Source organism: Theropithecus gelada, chromosome 4, assembly GCF_003255815.1.
Source record: "Theropithecus gelada isolate Dixy chromosome 4, Tgel_1.0, whole genome shotgun sequence".
NCBI classification, from domain to species: Eukaryota; Metazoa; Chordata; class Mammalia; order Primates; family Cercopithecidae; genus Theropithecus; species Theropithecus gelada.
This window is the reverse complement of record NC_037671.1, coordinates 32280142-32299695: the sequence shown is the minus strand read 5'-3', so window position 1 is coordinate 32299695 and position 19554 is coordinate 32280142. Positions and strand designations below refer to the sequence as shown.

At 38.4% G+C, this 19554-nt stretch overlaps 1 protein-coding gene and 1 pseudogene across 2 annotated transcripts; one reads left to right on the top strand and one right to left on the bottom strand.

The window, feature by feature from the left end:
- Positions 1–2737: 2737 nt before the first annotated feature.
- LOC112622552 lies at positions 2738–8846 on the bottom strand (annotated as a pseudogene). The gene is made up of 3 exons (XR_003119005.1): positions 8498–8846; positions 7431–8386; positions 2738–2905 (listed from the first exon to the last, which is right to left on the bottom strand). The product of XR_003119005.1 is annotated as an ATP-binding cassette sub-family B member 7, mitochondrial pseudogene (transcript).
- A 3208-nt stretch (positions 8847–12054) lies between these two features.
- LOC112623807 (olfactory receptor 11A1) lies at positions 12055–18743 on the top strand. The gene is made up of 4 exons (XM_025384479.1): positions 12055–12182; positions 15311–15435; positions 16768–16815; positions 17671–18743. Exon 4 carries the CDS (start codon positions 17753–17755, stop codon positions 18701–18703), a length of 951 nt encoding a protein of 316 aa, XP_025240264.1. The 5' UTR covers positions 12055–12182; positions 15311–15435; positions 16768–16815; positions 17671–17752; the 3' UTR covers positions 18704–18743.
- Positions 18744–19554: the final 811 nt, after the last annotated feature.

Below are 19554 nucleotides of genomic sequence, written 5' to 3'. Positions count from 1 at the left end.
GTCACTTTCAGGCACACCAATCAGACATAGATTTGGTCTTTTCACATAATCCCATATTTCTTGGAGGCTTTGTTCATTTCTTTTTACTCTTTTTTCTCTGCACTTCTCTTCTCACTTCATTTCATTCATTTGATCTTCAATCCCTGATACTCTGTCTTCCAGTTGATCGAGTCAGTTACTGAAGCTTGTGCATTTGTCACGTAGTTCTCGTGTTATGGTTTTCATCTCTATCTGTTCTTTTAAGGACTTCTCTACATTGGTTATTCTAGTTAGCCATTTGTCAAGTCTTTTTTCAAGGTTTTTAGTTTCTTTGTGCTGGTTACATAGTTCCTTCTTTAGCTCTGAGAAGTTTGATCGACTGAAGCTGTCTTCTCTCAACTCGTCAAAGTCATTCTCCATCCAGCTTTGTTCCATTGCTGGTGATGAGCTGCGTTCCTTTGGAGGGGGAGATGTTCTCTGAATTTTTGAATCTCCAGCTTTTCTGCACTACTTTTTCCCCATCTTTGTGGTTTTCTCTGCCTTTGGTCTTTGGTGATGGTGACATATTGATGGGGTTTTGGTGTGGGTGTACTTTCTGTTTGTTAGTTTTCCTTCTAACAGTCAGGACCCTCAGCTGCAGGTCTGTTGGAGTTTGCCTGAGGTCCACTCCAGACCCTGTTTGCCTGGGTATCCGCAGCAGAGGTTGCAGAAGATAGAATATTGCTGAACAGCGAGTGTTGCTGTCTGATTCTTGCTCTGCAAACTTTGTCTCAGAGGTGCACCCAGCCATGTGAGGTGCGAGGTGTTGGTCTGCACCTAGTGGGGGATGTCTCCCAGTTAGGCTACTTGGCAGTCAGGGACCCACTTGAGCAGGCAGTCTGTCCATTCTCAGATCTCAACCTCCGTGCTGGGAGATACACTGCTCTCTTCAAAGCTGTCAGACTGGGACATTTACCTTTGCTAAGGTTTCTGCAGCTTTTTGTTTAGCTATGCCCTGTTCCCAGAGGTGGAGTCTACAGAGGCAGGCAGGCCTCCTTGAGCTGTGGTGGGCTCCACCCAATTCAAGCTTCCCAGGGTCTTTGTTTACCTACTTAAGCCTCAGCAATGGCAGGCGCCTCTCACCAGCCTCACTGCTGCCTTGCAGTTAGATCTGCGACTGCTGTGCTAGCAATGAGGGAGGCTCCGTGCACATGGGACCTTCTGGCCAGGTAAGGGATATAATCTCCTGGTGTGCCATTTGCTAAGACCCTTGGTAAAGCGCAGTATTAGGGTGGGAGTTATCCGATTTTCCAGATGTTGTATGTCTCAATTTCCTTTGGCTAGGAAAAGGAATTCCCTTCCCCCTTGTGCTTCCCAGGTGAGGTGGTGCCTCACCCTGCTTCAGCTCTTGCTGGTCGGGCTGCACTCGCGGACTAGCGCCAACTGTCCAACATGACATGCCCCAGTGAGATGAACCCAGTACCTCAGTTGAAAATGCGGAAATCACCCATCTTCTGAGTTGCTCACACTGGGAGCTGGAGGCTGGAGCTGTTCCTATTCGGCCATCTTGGGTGTGCCCCCAGATCTTCATCTTTTTAGTTGAAATGGATTTAAGTTTTCTGGGTACTCTGCGAATTTTGCAAGCACATTTCACCAGAAATTTATCCATTTTCTCTATATTTTCAAACATATTTTCAGAGATTCAGTAAGTATTTTAACAATAGTAATACTTATTTTCCAAATATGTGGTTTATGACTGCTTTTTCATTTCTGCCCCTGAGTGTTTTTCATTTTCTTCCATGTTAATCATATTTATAGTTTATTTAGTATAATGGCCTTTAAAAAATAGCCTTTTGCTTTAAATGATATTTTGTTAACATATGTACTTCTTATGCCAATAAGTGCTTTTAAACTTAAATTCCACTTTTTTGTTATTAATGTTATCACTTCATCTGTCTTTCTGTCTGCATTTGCCTGGTATTTTATTCTTTATATTTTATACTTCTTTTATTACATTTCCTATGCATAGTTTTAAAAATAATACACTTAAAAAAACAGTCTTCAATCTCTATTTAGCATGATTCAGCTCATTCATAATAGCTGTTTTAGTTATTTCATTAAATTTTATTTCTTATGTCTCATTTTTTATTTATTATATGTTTTATTTTGTGGTTTCCTTTTACTTTCCTTTTTACCTTGATTTGATTAGGTCACTATTTTCCCCGAAATCTTCTGATTACTTATACATTTACACTGTATTTTCCTCTTCGATAATGGTTACTGTCCTTTCTCTATCACTTATAAACACATTTCTCAACCATTATATGAAAACAAAAGAACACTCGGTTTTCCCCATCCAGTTGCTTTATCCCCTACTGCTTCTCCTCAAAGGAAGGTGAAATTTCCAGAATGCTTTACTTCCTCATTCTCTCCCTCTAAAGACAAGATCATTATTGTGTTTTATTTACATATTTTCCTCCACTCTCAGTTCTCAGGCTTTGTTGAGGCAGTTCAGTACTTTATTTGCAATCTGTTGTATGTATGCTTCCTCTTTACAGATTGGCACCTCTGTATCAAAAGTGTATTTAGCAGTTGTCATGAACCTGTACTGGTTGTGGACAGTGGCTGCCTGACAATGATTTTACTTCACATAATTTTGTATTTTTAGTTTTATAAGTGTCTCAGTTTCATACTTAGGCTATATCAGAGTAAACAACATGTGAGTCATTTTGGCTCAGCCTCAGCTGCAATGTAGGCATATTGGCTGGAAACAGGACCTTCAAGCCTGAGAAGGCTGACAAATCTTGGAAAAAAGGTTCTCAACTTGTCCTTCATTGAGCAGTGCAGAAGGGCAAAGAATTGTAACATCTGAAACGTCCATTGGATTTGGCAAGTAGGTCAATGCTGTTCCAAGGGAGAAATTATTTAGTGGATTAATAGGGGGTATCTGTTAGTTAGAGATGCTTCCAGTTGCAAGTTGTAGATAATCTAATAATAGCTTAAAATAACAAAATATCTAGTATTTTGTGTATTTCTAATTGCTCAATGAAGCCTCTGAAGTTCCATGTGCTTGATAATGGCATCCTTATCTTTGGCGTGCTGGCATATTATCCTCATGCTTTTTGTCTCATGATCATAAGATGCCTCTGCAGCTACATACAGTTATCATGTTTGCATTAAAGTCAGGAAGAAGAGGTAAGTGTAGTTTCCCATTCCTTCAATATTTTATGCCATGGAAGCAAAGCTTTCCTAGGAATCCACCAATAGTCTTCCTCTTCTTCCTTATTAGCCACTATTAACTGCAAGGGGGTTGGGGAATTGACAACACGACTTTTCAGCCACTGTAGTAGGAAGTGGCAAGAGAGCAGGGAAATTGGGAATATTTCTTGTTTAATAAACCATCAGTGATTCCTCAAAAGCTAGATTTCAGGGGATTGAAGAGTATTTGAAGGAGTAAGGCGCTAAGTAAAACCAGAGCTTAGCTATTTTCACACCCCTAACATCTGGGCATTCATTTGACATTAGCTGTGATGTCTTTTGAAAACTAGATGAGAAACTCAGGATAGTAAAAAGTGCATACTATTTGGAATTAAACAAAATTTGTCTTCAAATCTTTGCTCTGAAACTTTAACCTTGAGAAATTACTTAAACTCAACTGTAAAAGTGAAGTGTAATAATACATTTTATTAAGAATGAATAGTATCCTAAGCATTTGTCAAAGAGTAAATGCTCAGTTAACATTAGCTTTTTCTCTATTCCTGTTAATCCTAGAAACTTCCTGTTTTCTTTATGATAGTATCCATCTGTGATATAAACTGAGACATGTTTCTTTACCCGTATTTAAAAAATTGTACACATGTTTGCAAGAGAACATGTGTACCTCAGTTTTTTTCTTTCCAGGATCGAAGGTTAGCATGCACAAATTAGCTTTAGTATATTTACTAGACTGAATTAAAATAAGTTTTAATTATTCAATCTTTTTTATTTATTTACTTTTTAACTGCAAAAGGTACTACAAGCTAAAAGTAAAACAGGTCCCAAAACTGACACCTGTAGATTCCATTGTCAGGAAGTTGAAACGATTGCTGGACTGCTGCCACAGAATGGCAGTGGTGAGCTGCAATTGGCAGCTGACGCGTCATCCTCCCAGGCCTTAGCTTAGCATCTTCACCATTTTGTTCTGAAATAGTAGTTTGAAACTGTAGTTTCTGTGGAGGTGTCTTTGTATTAACTAATCTCACTATAAGCCTCTTTCAAAGCTTGTTTTGCGGTATTTCCCACTACTTTTCAACCAAAAGAGATAATTATACTTAATATATGAGTGATTCTATGTGTCAGAATGTGCTATATGTTTTCCAAGCTTTTACATCATTTATATCTTCTCCCAAGAGCCCTAAGAAATTACTACTGGAACTCCATTTTAAAGGAAAGAAATTGAGATTAGCACATTTGGGGAAATTCATATAGTTAATAACTGGCAAATTTGAAATTTGATGCCAATTTTGTTAAATTATCAAGACCATTCATGTTAATCATGGAATGTTCTCTTTCCTCTTAAAACTTGCTCTAAGGCTTGGGTTCTTAACCTGGGTCTAAGGGTTCATGAACTCGAATGGGGAAAATTACATCTTTATTTACTATTGAATTTTTTAAATTTAATGATTCTTTAAATCATGAATTTGGCAACAAATAACAGTAGTAGCGTTAGTAGTACCTGTAATTTTGTGTCCAATAAGAAATATATACAATTTTTATATCTCAGAGTTACTTCAGATATCTCAAAATATTATTCATACTATCATTACTTCAAACATTTTAGTAGTTATTAGAGTTGCTGCTGCTGATTGACAAGGCTGGCCAACTGTCAGGCAATCCTACTGGTGGTTATTCATCAACCCAACAGTAACACAACATCGTTAGTCACTCTGATATCTACATTGCTTTACAGTATTCCTTACTGAGGATTGTCTGTTGATCAGTATGTGGAAAAAGAGAATCATTTTCATTGTTAAAGTTTTGTGGAGTCATATTAAAAAATGACAAAATAGGCTGCCACACAAACAAATGAAGCTCGGATACATGCTGCAATATAGATAAACATTTAAAACACTATGCTAAGTGAAATAAGCCAGATACAAAAGGACAAAAATGATTCCACTTACATGAGACACCTAGAATAGAGAAATTCACAGAGAGAAAGTAGATCTTTATTACCGGGGGCGAGAGACAGTGAGGAATTGAAAGTTATTGCTTAATGGGTAGAGAGTTTCTGTTTGGTGTGCTGAAAATTTTTGGAGGCGGTGATGGTTGCATGACATGGTGAATGTAATTAATGCCACTAAATTAAGCATATTAAAATGGCAAATTGTTTTTTACCTATTTACCACCATAAAAAGTATATAATTTTAAAAAAAGATTTTGCATAATGAGATAGTAATAGTTTAAGTGAAAATTCCTAACTTTCTGTTAAGACACTGCTGACTTCTGTAAAAGGTATCTGGGTTACCGTGTACCACGAAAGTTCCATCACTTTGACAGTGGAAAGAACTGTTTAAAAGAACATCTTACTTTTGCTAACAGAGGGAACAGGTTTATTATGTGAGTTATCTGAAGCAGTGGTGTCCCATCTCTTGGCTTCCCTCGCCCACATTGGAAGAATAAGAATTGTCTTGGGTTACCCATAAAATACACTAACACTAACAATAGCAGATGAGCTAAAAAAACCAAAATTGCAAAAACAATTTAATGGTTTAAGATGTTTCTAAATTGCGTTGCACCGCATTCAAAGCCATCGTGGGCAGCATGTGGCCCACAGGCCTCAGGTTGGACAAGCTTGATCTAAAGTGTTGTAAGTTTTCTTGGTAGCAACAGTTCTTCAGTTTGTTTGGTTTTTGGTTTATATTCTCTTTTTGGACACTGCCTTTGATATAGAGTAAAACTGACGGGTGATTGAACAAACTGATGGTGCGCCTAACATACTTGACACCCAGAATGGATATTTTACGCCTCCTCTTTGTGTGAGAAAATTATTTTCAGTAGAAATCAAGAAATGGAATTAATAATAATAATGATCAGAAAGGAAGTAGAGATAGTGAAATATTCTTTTATTAAACTCTGAATATGTATTCATGCCAACAATAAAAAAGGAAAAAGTAAGAAATGATATTTGAAAATTTTATTAAACTTGTACCTACATGTTGGTCTGTTTTAGCAATGCATAATTATATTCTAGTTTAATAAATATTCAAAGAACAATTAAACTTCAACTTTAAAGATATTTTTCAATAAAATATTCAATGAAAATATTCATATTCATTTTACATATACACTAAAATGTGTACTTACCAAATACAAAAAATTACACCTCACAAATTGTTTTACTAATTTAGCTTTAAACACACATAAAAACTCCAGTGGCAACAGAGATGGAATTGAAGTAAGTCAATTCTGTTTTTCTATCATTAGTCACTATACTGTCATTGTTTATTCATAATCTATTGTTTCAAAGTAGGACATAAGTAGTACTGTAGAAGTTAGAGAAATGAACTAAGTCCTGAAATGAGCTGGAGATTCCAAATTCTTACTGTCCAATCAACAATTGTTAATTGTTAAAATAAGTGGCTTAGCTGGTAGTTGAGTCTGAAATGTGCAATGCCACCTATTTAAGAGAGTTATTTGAATTAGCTTCCAGGTAGAATATGTTTACTAAAGTTTAAGTAATAAAAATGTGCTAATTTGAATATTACAGATACGTTATTAAAAGACAATGGTAACTGCAGGAATAGTAACTTAGACCAACAAAAGATTTTTGTGTATGAAGTGGGGAGGAGTACGTTGTGACTGACATTACTTAGAATAGTGACTGCAAAGGTGTACTATAAAGCGGAGCAACTTTAGTTGGCTTTATTATTGTTTTAAAATTATCTACAGGCAATGCCTTATTGCCTCCACCTGGACAAACTGCTGCCATTGTCTCACTCTTGGCAGTGCACTGGTACAAGTTATATTACATTATTATTTATGAAAATCCCATGTATTTGAAAAATAACTTCATGAAAAAATGAAAAACAATATCAGAACAGAAAACCATTATTTCTAGGAAGGCACAGATCACCAGATATAAACCCTCTTGCCACTACCACAGCGCTCTCACCTACAAGCTCACCTACTGTCTGGGAGGTCAACCTGTACAGCCCTTTACAACACCTGCTGACACAAGTGCATGGTGCTCAGGAAGGAGGCAAGCTTTTTCTGACTACTGCCACCATCAGTGCCCACACCACCCAAGCTAACCAGGAGGCCATGAGCCACTCACCCACCTTGCATGCTGCTAACTATGACCTCCTTTGAGAAAGCCGCCACACAGACTATAACCAAGGAAATCAAAGAGTCTTTGCCATTGACACCCAGAAGCAAAGCCAAATGGCCCCACTCAATACACACCATATCACTTCCTCAAAGAAAAAAATCACCTGTGGTGTGATCTGAAGGGGAGATGCCATCACTTTGTCTTTAATTCGGGTGTCTACCTTGAGTATAGTAAACAAGGTGTTCATATCTATGAGTGCTTGTCTAGTCTCTCTGTATACAGTTTCCAGAAAGTTCAGGGTTAATGAAAGCTGAAAAAGCAGTCCATTTACCATTACTAGATTTCCAACAGTAAGGGTACCTGCCACAATTTCCTGACTGGTGAGGATCATTATAGCTGTTAAACCGACACTGAAAATAGCACTTTGACCAAAGTTCAGCATAGCCAGAGTAGAGGTACTTTTCAATGAAGCAGTCTCATATGTCTTCAAAAATCCATCATATCTCTGTGCTTCATAACTTTCATTATTAAAATACTTCACAGTTTCATAATTCAACAGTGAGTCTACAGCAGCATTACCTGCATCATTATCTGCTTTGTTCATTTCTATTCTAAATCTAGTTCTCCACTGTGTGACTGCAACTGTGAATGCTGTGTATGTACCAAGTGTTCCGAGGGTTACCAAAGCAAATTGGGCACTGCATTTGTAATAAAAAACACCACTAATAAGCATCACTTCAAACATGATAGGAAGAAAGCACTCAGGTACACCAAAGTACTCAGGACAAAATTGATACCCCTCGTTCCTCTGTCAATAGCCTTAGATAAAGCTCCAGTCTGTCTGCTCAGGTGAAAACCCAGATCCAGGTTGTGAAGACGGAGAAAGACATTTTTGGCTATTCTTCGGATTGAATTTTGGGCTAACTTGCCAAATATTGCATTTCGATCTTCATTAAAAACAGCAGCTCCGGCTCTTGATACACCACAGCCAGTCAGAACTGCTGTTGCCATGGTTGCAACTGTATTTGGTGCATCACTCAGGTTCAGCAAGTTTCCCAACATCTGGTTGAGGCTGTCTACAGCATACTTAAACGCAAAGGGAGCCACAATGTTCATGACCTTTGCACCACCCCAAAATCTCAGAGAAATGGCAATTCTAGCTCGTAAATCTGGCCTGCCTTTGGGCTACACATAAGAAACCATTGCTTTTATGATTTTCCAAGTATCAACATCTTTTAATCATTGTTTTGGGTCTGTGTGGAGTCCTCCTCCTGCATGACCATGCCAACATGTCCTCTTTTCTATCAGTGTCCATACCTGGAGAGCCTTTGCAACAGCTAAGAACTGCCTTGAATTGTCTGTTCCCACTCTCTGCCATGTGATACTTTCCAATGACTTTGGGATCTGCTGGTAGGCTGGAGGGGTTCCCAAGGCGTCGAGTTGATGTGACCTCCATTGCAGACCTGAGCTGCTAACAGTGACTAAAGGCCGGATCGGAATCGCTGAGCGCTGGTGCTTTTCGAAAGCAGCGGCTGCTGCTGCCCAACGCCAAAAACGCTTTGCGAGCAGCACCATCTTGAGCGAGGAAAGAGGAACCGAGAGAAGAGGATTGTGGGTCACTGGTGGACTGAATTCCATATTTTATCTTTTCTTATTGCATTTTCAGAACTGAAGGTATAGACAGAGCACTGAACTAGGCTAGGGTTTTAATCCTGGCTCCATGACTAACCTACTCTATAACTTGGTACAATTCACTTCACTTTCCTGAGACTCATATTTCTTATCTTTAAAATGCAGACACAGCTGATTGTTATTATTCACTGCAGTTACATTCTATAAAGTTGCCTTGAACCCTGTAGGAGCAAATACTAAATCTCTCCTTGCTTTAGGGAAGATGCAGTGTTAGATTCCTATGAGTTTTTTGTCACATTTTTGTCACCTGATCAATAAATAACCTTATTGTAAGTGTGTTTCTGTTTAAACACATCTTATGTAAGATATATCATTGATCATTAACTTTGAATCCACAGCCAACAGCCTTATAACACATGCTCAAACAGCGCTTATCTAGCAAATGCATTTTCTCCATAAGATCCATCGCAGCCTTTTTGTGCTCAGGAGCACCAGACAGCACTTCAGTGCTACATTTGGGGCTATTTAGAATTATGAAATCACCAAAAAACAAACAAAAACTGTGAAAAATAAGGCATTCAGCAAATCGTGAAATAATGAAAAGGACACTTGTTGACGGTACGATAGCTGAAACAAGAGGACAGAGCGTTTCCTTGTTCAGCATCAGGTGAGGATGCATGCAGTGTGTCTCAAATTTTTTGTCACTGTGTTCATGCACTTGTTCATGAATGACTGCGAAGGTGCTGTGAGTATTGATCTAGGGGTTAAAAATAGATGTTAGGGAGCAGGTGATTTTGCAAATACTGAATCCGCAAATAATGAAAGTCAGATCTATTGCTAGTCATGTCTACTGGTGGAATCTTTGGAACTTTCTTTTCAACTGGACATTGTGTTAATATATTTTCAGAAGGCCAGGTATTATGAATCAAATGACAATTTTTATTTTTCCATTCATCCATTTATGCATTTCTGCTTATTCACTAATCATTTATGACACAGCTAATCCCACAAATGGGATTGCATCAAATTAAAACATTTCTCCACAACAAAGGAAACAATAGAGTGAAAAGACAACCCACAGGTTGAGAGAAAATATTTGTAAATGATACACGGAAGTGGCTAATATTCAAGTTATATAAGGAATTCAAACAAATCAATAACAAGAAAACAAATAAATCAATTTTAAAACGAGCAAAGCACCTGAATAGATATTTCTCTAAAGAAGACATACAAATGACAAACAGGTACGTGAAAAAATGCTCAACCTCACTAGTCATCAGGGAAATACAAATTAAATTCATGATGAGATATCACCTCACACTTGTTAGAATGCCTGTTATAGAAAAGATGAAAGATAAGTGTTGATGAGAATGTGGAAAAGGAGAACTCTTATACACTTTTGGTGGAAGACTAAATTAGTACAGTCATTAAATACACTGTGGAGGTTTCTGAAAAATTCTGAAAAAATTAAAAATAGAATTATCATATGACTCAGCAATCCCTTGTCTGTGTATGTATCAAGATTAGTATCTTGAGGAGATATCTACACTTTCATGTTCATTGTAGTATTATTCACAGTAACCAAGACATGGAGTAAACCTAAGCATCCATCAACAGATGAATGGATAGAGAAAATGTGGTATATATGCATAGTGAATACTATTCAGCCTCAAAGAAGGAAATTCTGTTGTTTGCAACAACATGGATGAATCTAGAGGGCCTTATGTTAAGTGAAATAAGTCAGGCACAGAAAGACAAATACCGCATGATCTTCCTTATATATGAAATCAAAAAGTCAAACTCAGAAACAGAGAGTAGAATGGTGGTTACCAGGGGTTGGCAGAAAGGGAGAGAATTGAGAAAATATTGGTCAAAGGTTACAAAAATTACAGTTAGGCAGGAGGGATAATTCAGTATGAAAGCGTGACTGTAGTTAAAGAATTGTATATGTAAAAATTGCTAAAAGAGTAGATTTGAGTGCTCTCATCACAAAAACATGGTAAGTATGTGAGGTAATGGCTCATGTAAATTAGCTTGATTTTGTCATTCCATAATGTATACATATATCAAAACATCATGTTATACATCATAAATATATACAGTTTTAAGTTGTCAATTAAAAATCATAATAACTTAGGCTAACTAAAAAATACTAAATTTTTCTGAAAGTTTTGTTTCCAAGACACATACACTTTCCTTTTAGCATATGCTGCAGTTTGATGAAAAAAATAAATGATTAAGAGAACCCCTCCTGCCTGCCAAGAAAAAATAGGGTGGCATTTACTGTGAGCTACAGACAGTAGACAGAGTAGTTCAGAGAAAAAGTGTTCTCTGTTGGTCAGGGAGAAAGTGGAACTGAATTAAGGGTCTGAGTTTGATAAATGACACAGAAGTGCCTTCAACACACTCCTAGGGATGAGAAATAAATGTATCAGCCTGATTTCTGTAGAAGCTTCAAAAAAGGGAGTAGTTGGAGACATAGTTGTCAGACAGTAGTTTGGTCAGGAAGGATATTGAAACACTACATAACCATTTGAACTTCATTTTGTAACATCGTGCCAGCTTCCTTCTCCTTAAATCAGGCTCAGCATTGGCAAGACTTTGCTTACCTATATAAAACACCCCTACTAAGAGTGGTACCTATTGAAACAATTGCCTGGGATGGTAAGAGGGCAATTTGGAGGCTGTAAATTGGAGAATGAAAGTTCAGAGCAGGCTCCTGGGAGGACCACTGTTGGTAATGGGGAATTTAGGGATGTTGCAGAGAAATTAGAATTTTTAGGTGAGTTATGGAGAAGAGACTAGGAATTGGGGCTTGAGATGGTTGGTGAAATGGAGAGCATTTGTCTCCAAGGGGATGGAAAGGTGGGCTCCATTTGGCTCTTTTGGTTTCTGCTCCATTTATGGTCAAGCCAACCGTTCAGGAAACTGCCTTTGAAAAACACAGTTTCCTTGGGGGCCTGCTATGTCTTGCTCATTTAAAGCTGCTCTCCAGTAAACATGTAATTGGTTCTCAGGGGCCTCTCCCTTTTTAGCAATTGCCTGCCTTCCCACGTGATAGAGGGAAAGGACTGTGATGAGGGGACAGAATAGTCTGAGAGCTAGAAAAGGGAATGGAGGGTGGAAGAGAAAATGGCTCAGGAGTGGAGGGTAACACTTCAGATTGAGCTCAAGCAGGGAGGGAGCTGAAGGTAGGAAATTACAACATTCTGAAGTCTTCAGCAAATCTTAGCAGATAGTCTCCTCACAATCCTGTCTTTAGAGAACAGGGTCGCTATTTTGGGTGTGTTTATTTTTGTATAATTCTTTACATCTTAGTTCACAGATTCTTTAAAAAAGTTAAATGGCTGGATTTTATAGCTGTTTATCCTGTAATCAGTAGTAATTTTCAATTAACCCAGAGAGTCAAAAAGTCTTTTATTAAAAATCATTTCAAGAAGTCCCGCCGTTATTTCTCTAGAATTCCAGTGCTGCTATTTTCTCCATTGGATTTTTTAAAAGGTTGATTTCTAATCCTTCTGGATACATACTAACTTATTTTTTAAATTCTCTCTTCTCTTTCAGAGATGGGGAACAGTAGATATTCATGCTCCCCACGCTTCAGAAGCGAGACACCCTCATACTAATGTTTTCGTGGTGGACAGTTTTCCTGCTGCTATCCCACGGCTTGACAAAACTGGGATATGCTTAAAATTCTACTGTTTTCTTTTAAAACCTTTTAAGTATATTTTAATGTTTTATTATGGAGTAATTACTGAAGAGACTTGAGGAGAATTAACAGATTAAAAAATCAAACTGAATTTTTTTTGTTTTCTGCTTATAAAGATAACATGTTTGTTTAGCAGACATTTCAAAATATATGAGAATAATTTTTTTTTAATTCCTAAAGATGAATTAAAATGTACAGTTTTGTATATGTATTTTAAACTAGTTTTTCCTGGAATATTCTTTGAATTGCTAGTTTTAATTAAGGACTCTATGCTATCTCAGAGTCTGGGGTGAATGAGGGTTATGGTTTTTACTTAGAATTGAGTGTGTGACTGATTGTTCTTTAGACAACAGACAGGCATTTTGCACTATTCTCACTTCTCTACCAGTTAGTATGGTGAAATTCATGTTGATTTCAAACTCTTCCTGCAGTTTTTTGAATTTTCCAATTCCAAATTCAGCTCTACTGCTTGGAGTTTTCAACCCTAAATTCATCAACTTCCTTTATTCCCTGATTCCCCTCTGTCTTTAAGGGAATAACAGCCTCTCATATATCCTACTGTTGCTGTGTTTTTCCCATTTCTCTTCTTTTCATATCTACTTTTACAGATTTAGGGGTACAAGTGCAGTTTTGTTACATGATTATATTGTGTAGTGGTTAAGTCTGGGCTTTTAGTGTAACCATCACCCAGATAGTGTGTATTATACCCATTAGGTAATTTCTCATCCTCACCTCTTCCCACCTCACTTTTCCAAGTCTCCAATGTCTATTATTCTGAATTCTGTGTTCACGTGCACACATTATTTAGCTCCCACTTATAAGTGAGAATATGCAATATTTGACTTTCTGTTTCTAAGATATTTCACTTAAAATAATAGCCTCTAGCTCCATTCATGTTGCTGCAAAAGACATGCTTTCATTTTTTTTTATGGCTGAGTAGTATTCCATGGTATATGTACACACAAAAGCCACATTTTCTTTATCCAGTCGTCTCTTAATAGACACTTAGATCGATTCCATATCTTTGCTATTGTGAGTAGTGCCGTGATAAACATATGAGTGCAGGTATCTTTTTGATATAATAATTTCTTTTCCATTGAGAAGATACCCAGTAGTGAGATTATTGGATCGAATGGTAGTTCTATTTTTAGTTATTTGAGAAATCTCCAATGTTTTCCATAAAGGTTGTACTAATTTTTATTTTCACCACCAGTGTATAAGCATTCTCTTTTCGCAGCATCTTCACTAAAATCTGTTGGTTTTTTACTTTTTTTGTTTGTTTGTTTTTGAGATGGAGTCTTGCTCTGTCACCCAGGCTGGAGTGCAGTGGCGCCATCTCAGCTCACTGCAAACTCTGCCTTTCTCCTGCCTCAGCCTCCCGAGTAGCTGGGACTACAAGTGTCTGCCACCATGCCCCGCTAATTTTTTGTATTTTTAGTAGAGACGGGGTTTCACCGTGTTAGCCAGGATGGTCTTGATCTCTTGACCTCGTGATCCGTCCACCTCGGCCTCCCAAAGTGCTGGGATTACAGGCGTGAGCCACCGCGCCTGGCGGTTTTTTACTTTTAACAGTAGTCATTCTGACTGGTTTAAGATGGTATCTCATTGTGGTTTTAATTTGTATTTCCCGGATGATTAGTAATTTAAGTCCTCACATCCCACTACTTTCTCTTTACTTCCTCTTTCTTCCCACTCCCTCATTATTTGAACAATAGAGTTGGGAATGTGGTATTCTGAAAATCCAGGATGATGTGTCTTTTTTGTATGAAAATACTTCTCACTTGCGGGAAATTTTAAACACTCCAAAGAACGTTTTGGTTATGGAGAGGAAATCAATTATAGTTCCACACACTCTGTTTGTAGGCTCTATGACACTCCTTTTCCCCTCCACACGTACAATCATTTAAATTATGAATTCACTTTGGGGATAGAAGGCAGACATTTTTCACCTGGCCTCATTTGCAAACAACTTAATACCCTAAGATGCCCATAATATTTATAATTCACTCTTTGCTTTCATTCCCATCTAGGCTGTTATTTTCAAATCACATCTCTGGACTGAAAGTAAATGATGCCTGAGGATATTTTAATGTGTTCTCTCTCTTCCCATATTGGGTGGGAAGGCTGGGATTTGCAAAGACTGGAGCCTTTGTGGTGCCTACAGATTGCCACCTGGGTATGCAGGCCTCTGACTGCTGCCCTCTTTATCCTCTCATGTTCAGAAGTCAATAGAACTTTCTTTCCTTTGATTTCCCTAAATTTCTCTTGTCCTCAGTCTGCGTTACTGGAAATAGAATCTCTAGGATGACTGGAATAAGAGGAATGATAGAATGTTTCTTTTATGGAATGGATTGGAATAGGTACAGATTATAAATGGATTGGAATGGACACATGTCAGTTTGATAACAAAATCATGAAACTTATGTTTGTCCTTAATATCTTGTTCTCTATTATACTTCCTCCTGATTTCCACCAGCTGAAAGGCTGTCATCTAAAAGAAGGATTTTTTAAAAACTTATTAACTGGAGGATGAATGAGTGGAAACTACAGGAAGCCAAATCTTGGCTCATAAAAGGAACAAACTGCTAAGAGTCAATATGATCCAATGATAGTCTTGATTTCCAAGGGAGGTAGTGGTCATAAGCTATTTATTATTAGAGGTGTTCTTGCCTGATTTACATGCTCACTTCTCTCCTGGGCAGGAATGCTATAGAAAGACTCCAAGCCTCAGATTGAGTTTGGACCAGATAAAATAATCTAGAGTTAAAGATGGCCCACATAGGGAGTGCCAAATTCACTCACAAGGAAATGCAGATGGGTGCAAAGGGTAAGAGAATAGCTTTAGAGACAGGAGTTGGAGGGCAATAACAGAACCTGTGGCATTTTGTAGTCTATGAAGAACAGAATTCTTCTCTGATCAATTCATATGGGTTTAGGTTAAGGAAGATATGGTGTTAAACATTAAGTATTAATTGAGATTTTATCTTTTTGTAAGACTTTTGGGTACAGTAGCAGTTATAAAAATTTAAATCCTGTGCTAAATGAACTTTTAGTCTTTTGGGAAAGAGAAAGTGCATACCATAAGATAATTGATGATCAATTCAAGGCAGCATGTATTTCCACATTAGGTATCAGATGGGTGGGGCCATCCTTTCTTTCACTCTTGTTACCTTGGATCTAGCTTATATAATACTATTTAAATTTGGCTTGAAACATACCACCTTATTGTTTAAAAGCCTTCAGATGTGCCTTGCTGCCTATAGAATGAAGCTCTAGTTCCTTCTTGTGACAAGCAAGGTCCCCAGACTCTGATCCTTTCTCTCCATATCTTCCCCCATTCTTCACCCCAATCCTAATGCTCCTTCAGAATCGAGGGGATTTTTTGAGCTACCCTTGGCACTTACCCCCTGCTACCTCTTTCTCCTCCTCACAGCCAATGTTATTTCTTGCCTCAGTGTGTACTCATGGTTTTCCTTTTACCTGAAATGCCCTCACCTCCATTCTTTCCATTTTCCACTTCAATCACTAGTCAGTTCAGCATCATTTCTTCCCAGTACTATTTCTTTCAGGTTGAATTCATTAACGCTCTTTTGGTGTATTGCAATTTTCTGTTGATATGTCCATCTGTCACACAACAGTGTAAGCTCCTTAAGAGTATGAACCAGTTTTGTTTGGCCCACTTTCCTCAGAAACAGATGTAATATCTTCTGAACACCAGATCCTTAGTACATGATTGGGAGAGAAATAAAGGGCTCCATTAGTCAAGGGCGATTCTTGGTAGAGATGAGTCTTAAGCTGGGTCTTTGAGGGTTTAACATTAGCAATGAGCAGAGGTATGGAAAATGGGATTCCATTCAAAAGGCAGATTTGATCTTAGGCAAAACTACAAAACAGTATGCTGTGAAGGCTCCCAGCACCGTGCTCCCTGAGGCATCTAGTTTTTCACCTCTTAGGCAACTGATGTTCTAGACTGTTTGTGTTAAAGATAACTTACATTTTTGTGATAATAAATATAATGTATCTTTATTAATCCCATATTCTAGAAAGTAACTCTGTTAATATTATGTATTTATAATATTTATTTATATATCTGCTTTTTTTCCTCTACCATTCTCAACTGTTTCTAATCATTCCCTGTATTCTCTCTCATTGTCTTCAGTTAGTAAACATGCATTGCTTTGAATAGCATATGAAAAACTTCCAGCAGGTGCAGCAGAGCCATTTTTAGATATTTAGAAGTGTCATGCTCAATTACAACTCTTTGCTTTTACATATACTTTCCTGCCAGGGTTGCTCTGCCTGGTCTGGTTTCCTGTCTTTTGCCTGGCCAACTCTTAATTGGCCTTCAAAACTTAGCCTACTCGCTTCTATCTTCAGAAAGCCTTCCCTGACCTTGACCCCATACCTTCTGCCCCACAACCCTAGCCTGGGTTTGGTCCTTCTCTGCTCCCACAGCACTGACTTCCTTCTCTATTACCATTTATCACATTTTCACTACCACCTCCTGAATGACTTGAAGAAATTACTATTTAAAGGAAGGCAAAAAGTGGAGAATATATAAGAATTATCCAAGGAACAGTTGGTAAGATATCACTGATTGGGAGATGGGGAATTAAAGAGGGGCTTGAGATAATGAGAAGAATGAGATAGTGACCATGGGAATTAGACAGAATTCTCAAACCACTCACAGAGGAATTGGTTGAGGTTGAGGAAAATAAAAGAATTTGTGGTTGTGGGCCATGTCTCTCTATCACACATTTGGAGAATATTACACTGGTGCACAAGAAGAAGGCTGTGGCTGACTATATAGATAAGAATAATAGAGCTGATTATGTGATAGAGGTAGTAGATTGAATTAATGGGGTAAAGGTCTTTGAAAGACTAAAATTATGAATTTGGATAAATTCTTTTGAGCCTTAAAGAATACGCACAATTAAGGAAGGCAGGGAAGGTGAGAGTTGGGGAAGGAATGACAACTAAGAAGGGGGATAGTTGAAGACTTGTGTGAGCGATTCTTGTTTTAGAGACTCATTTTTGTCTTTTTTGCTTTGTTTTGTTTTAGCTCTAATAACCTTAGGCTTGGTATAGAAGATACAGAGACACGCTAAAATTTCTCCCCCAATTATTGCCAAGCAGAAACTTGGATGATCGACATGGAAATTGTCCCCACAGGAAACGAAACTATTACTGAATTTGTCCTCCTTGGCTTCTATGACATCCCTGAGCTGCATTTCTTGTTCTTTATTGTATTCACTGCTGTCTATGTCTTCATCATCATAGGGAATATGCTGATTATTGTAGCAGTGGTTAGCTCCCAGAGGCTCCACAAACCCATGTATATTTTTTTGGTTAATCTGTCCTTCCTGGAGATTCTCTACACATCCGCAGTGATGCCAAAAATGCTGGAGGGCTTCCTGCAAGAAGCAACCATCTCTGTGGCTGGTTGCTTGCTCCAGTTCTTTATCTTTGGCTCTCTAGCCACAGCTGAATGCTTACTGTTAGCTGTCATGGCATATGATCGCTACCTGGCAATTTGCTACCCACTCCACTACCCACTCCTGATGGGGCCCAGATGGTGCATGGGGTTGGTGGTCACAACCTGGCTCTCTGGATTTATGGTAGATGGACTGGTTGTGGCCCTGGTGGCCCAGCTGAGGTTCTGTGGCCCCAACCACATTGACCAGTTTTACTGTGACTTTATGCCTTTAGTGGGCCTGGCTTGCTCGGATCCCAGAGTGGCTCAGGTGACAACTCTCATTCTGTCTGTGTTCTGCCTCACTATTCCCTTTGGACTGATTCTGACATCTTATGGCAGAATTGTGGTGGCAGTGCTGAGAGTTCCTACTGGGGCAAGCAGGAGAAAGGCTTTCTCCACATGCTCCTCCCACCTAGCTGTAGTGACCACATTCTATGGAACGCTCATGATCTTATACGTTGCACCCTCTGCTGTCCACTCCCAGCACCTCTCCAAGGTCTTCTCTCTGCTCTACACTGTGGTCACCCCTATCTTCAATCCTGTGATCTATACCCTGAGGAACAAGGCGGTACATCAGGCACTTCGGAAGATTCTCTGTATCAAACAAACACTTGATTGAAGGAGAGTAATGAAGAAGATTTCATTTTGGACTTCAGACACCTCCATTGGGAATTCTTCCAGGATGGGCTGGAGAGGAGTAACTTGGCTTATTCGATCATTCTCTTTGAACTCTTCTGTAGTTATACTAAAAATGAAAATGATAGGGCAACACTTTTTTAAACTTTTATTTTAAGTTCAGGGGTACATGTGCAGGTTTTTTACATAGGTAAACTTGTGTTATGGGGGTTTGTTGTACAGATTATTTCGTCACCCAGGTATTAGGCCTAGTACTCATTAGTCTCCTGATTTTCTCCCTCTTCCCACCCTCCACCCTCAAGTAGGACCCGGTGTGTGTTGTTCCCCTCTATGCATCTATATGTTTTCATAATTTAGCTCCCACTTATGAGTGAGGACATACAGTATTTGATTGTCTGTTCCTGTGTTAGTTTGCTAAGGATAGTAGCCTCCAATTCCATCCATGTCCCTACAAAGGACATGATCTATTTTTTATGGCTGCATAGCATTCCATGGTGTACATGGACCACACCTTCTTTATTCAGTCTATCATTGATGGCGTTTAGGTTGATTCAATGTCATTGCTGTTGTGAATAGTGCTGCAATGAACATACATGTGCATGTGTCTTTATAATAGAATAATTTATATTCCTTTGGGTGTATACCAAGTAATGGGATTGCTGGGTGGAATGGTATTTCTGTTTTTGGTCTTTGAGGAACTGCCACACTGTCTTCCACAATGTCTAAACCAATTTGCATTCCCACCAACAGTGTATAAGCATTCCTTTTTCTGCACAACCTTGCCAGCATCTGTTATTTTTTGACTTTGTAGTAATAGGCGTTCTAACTGGTGTG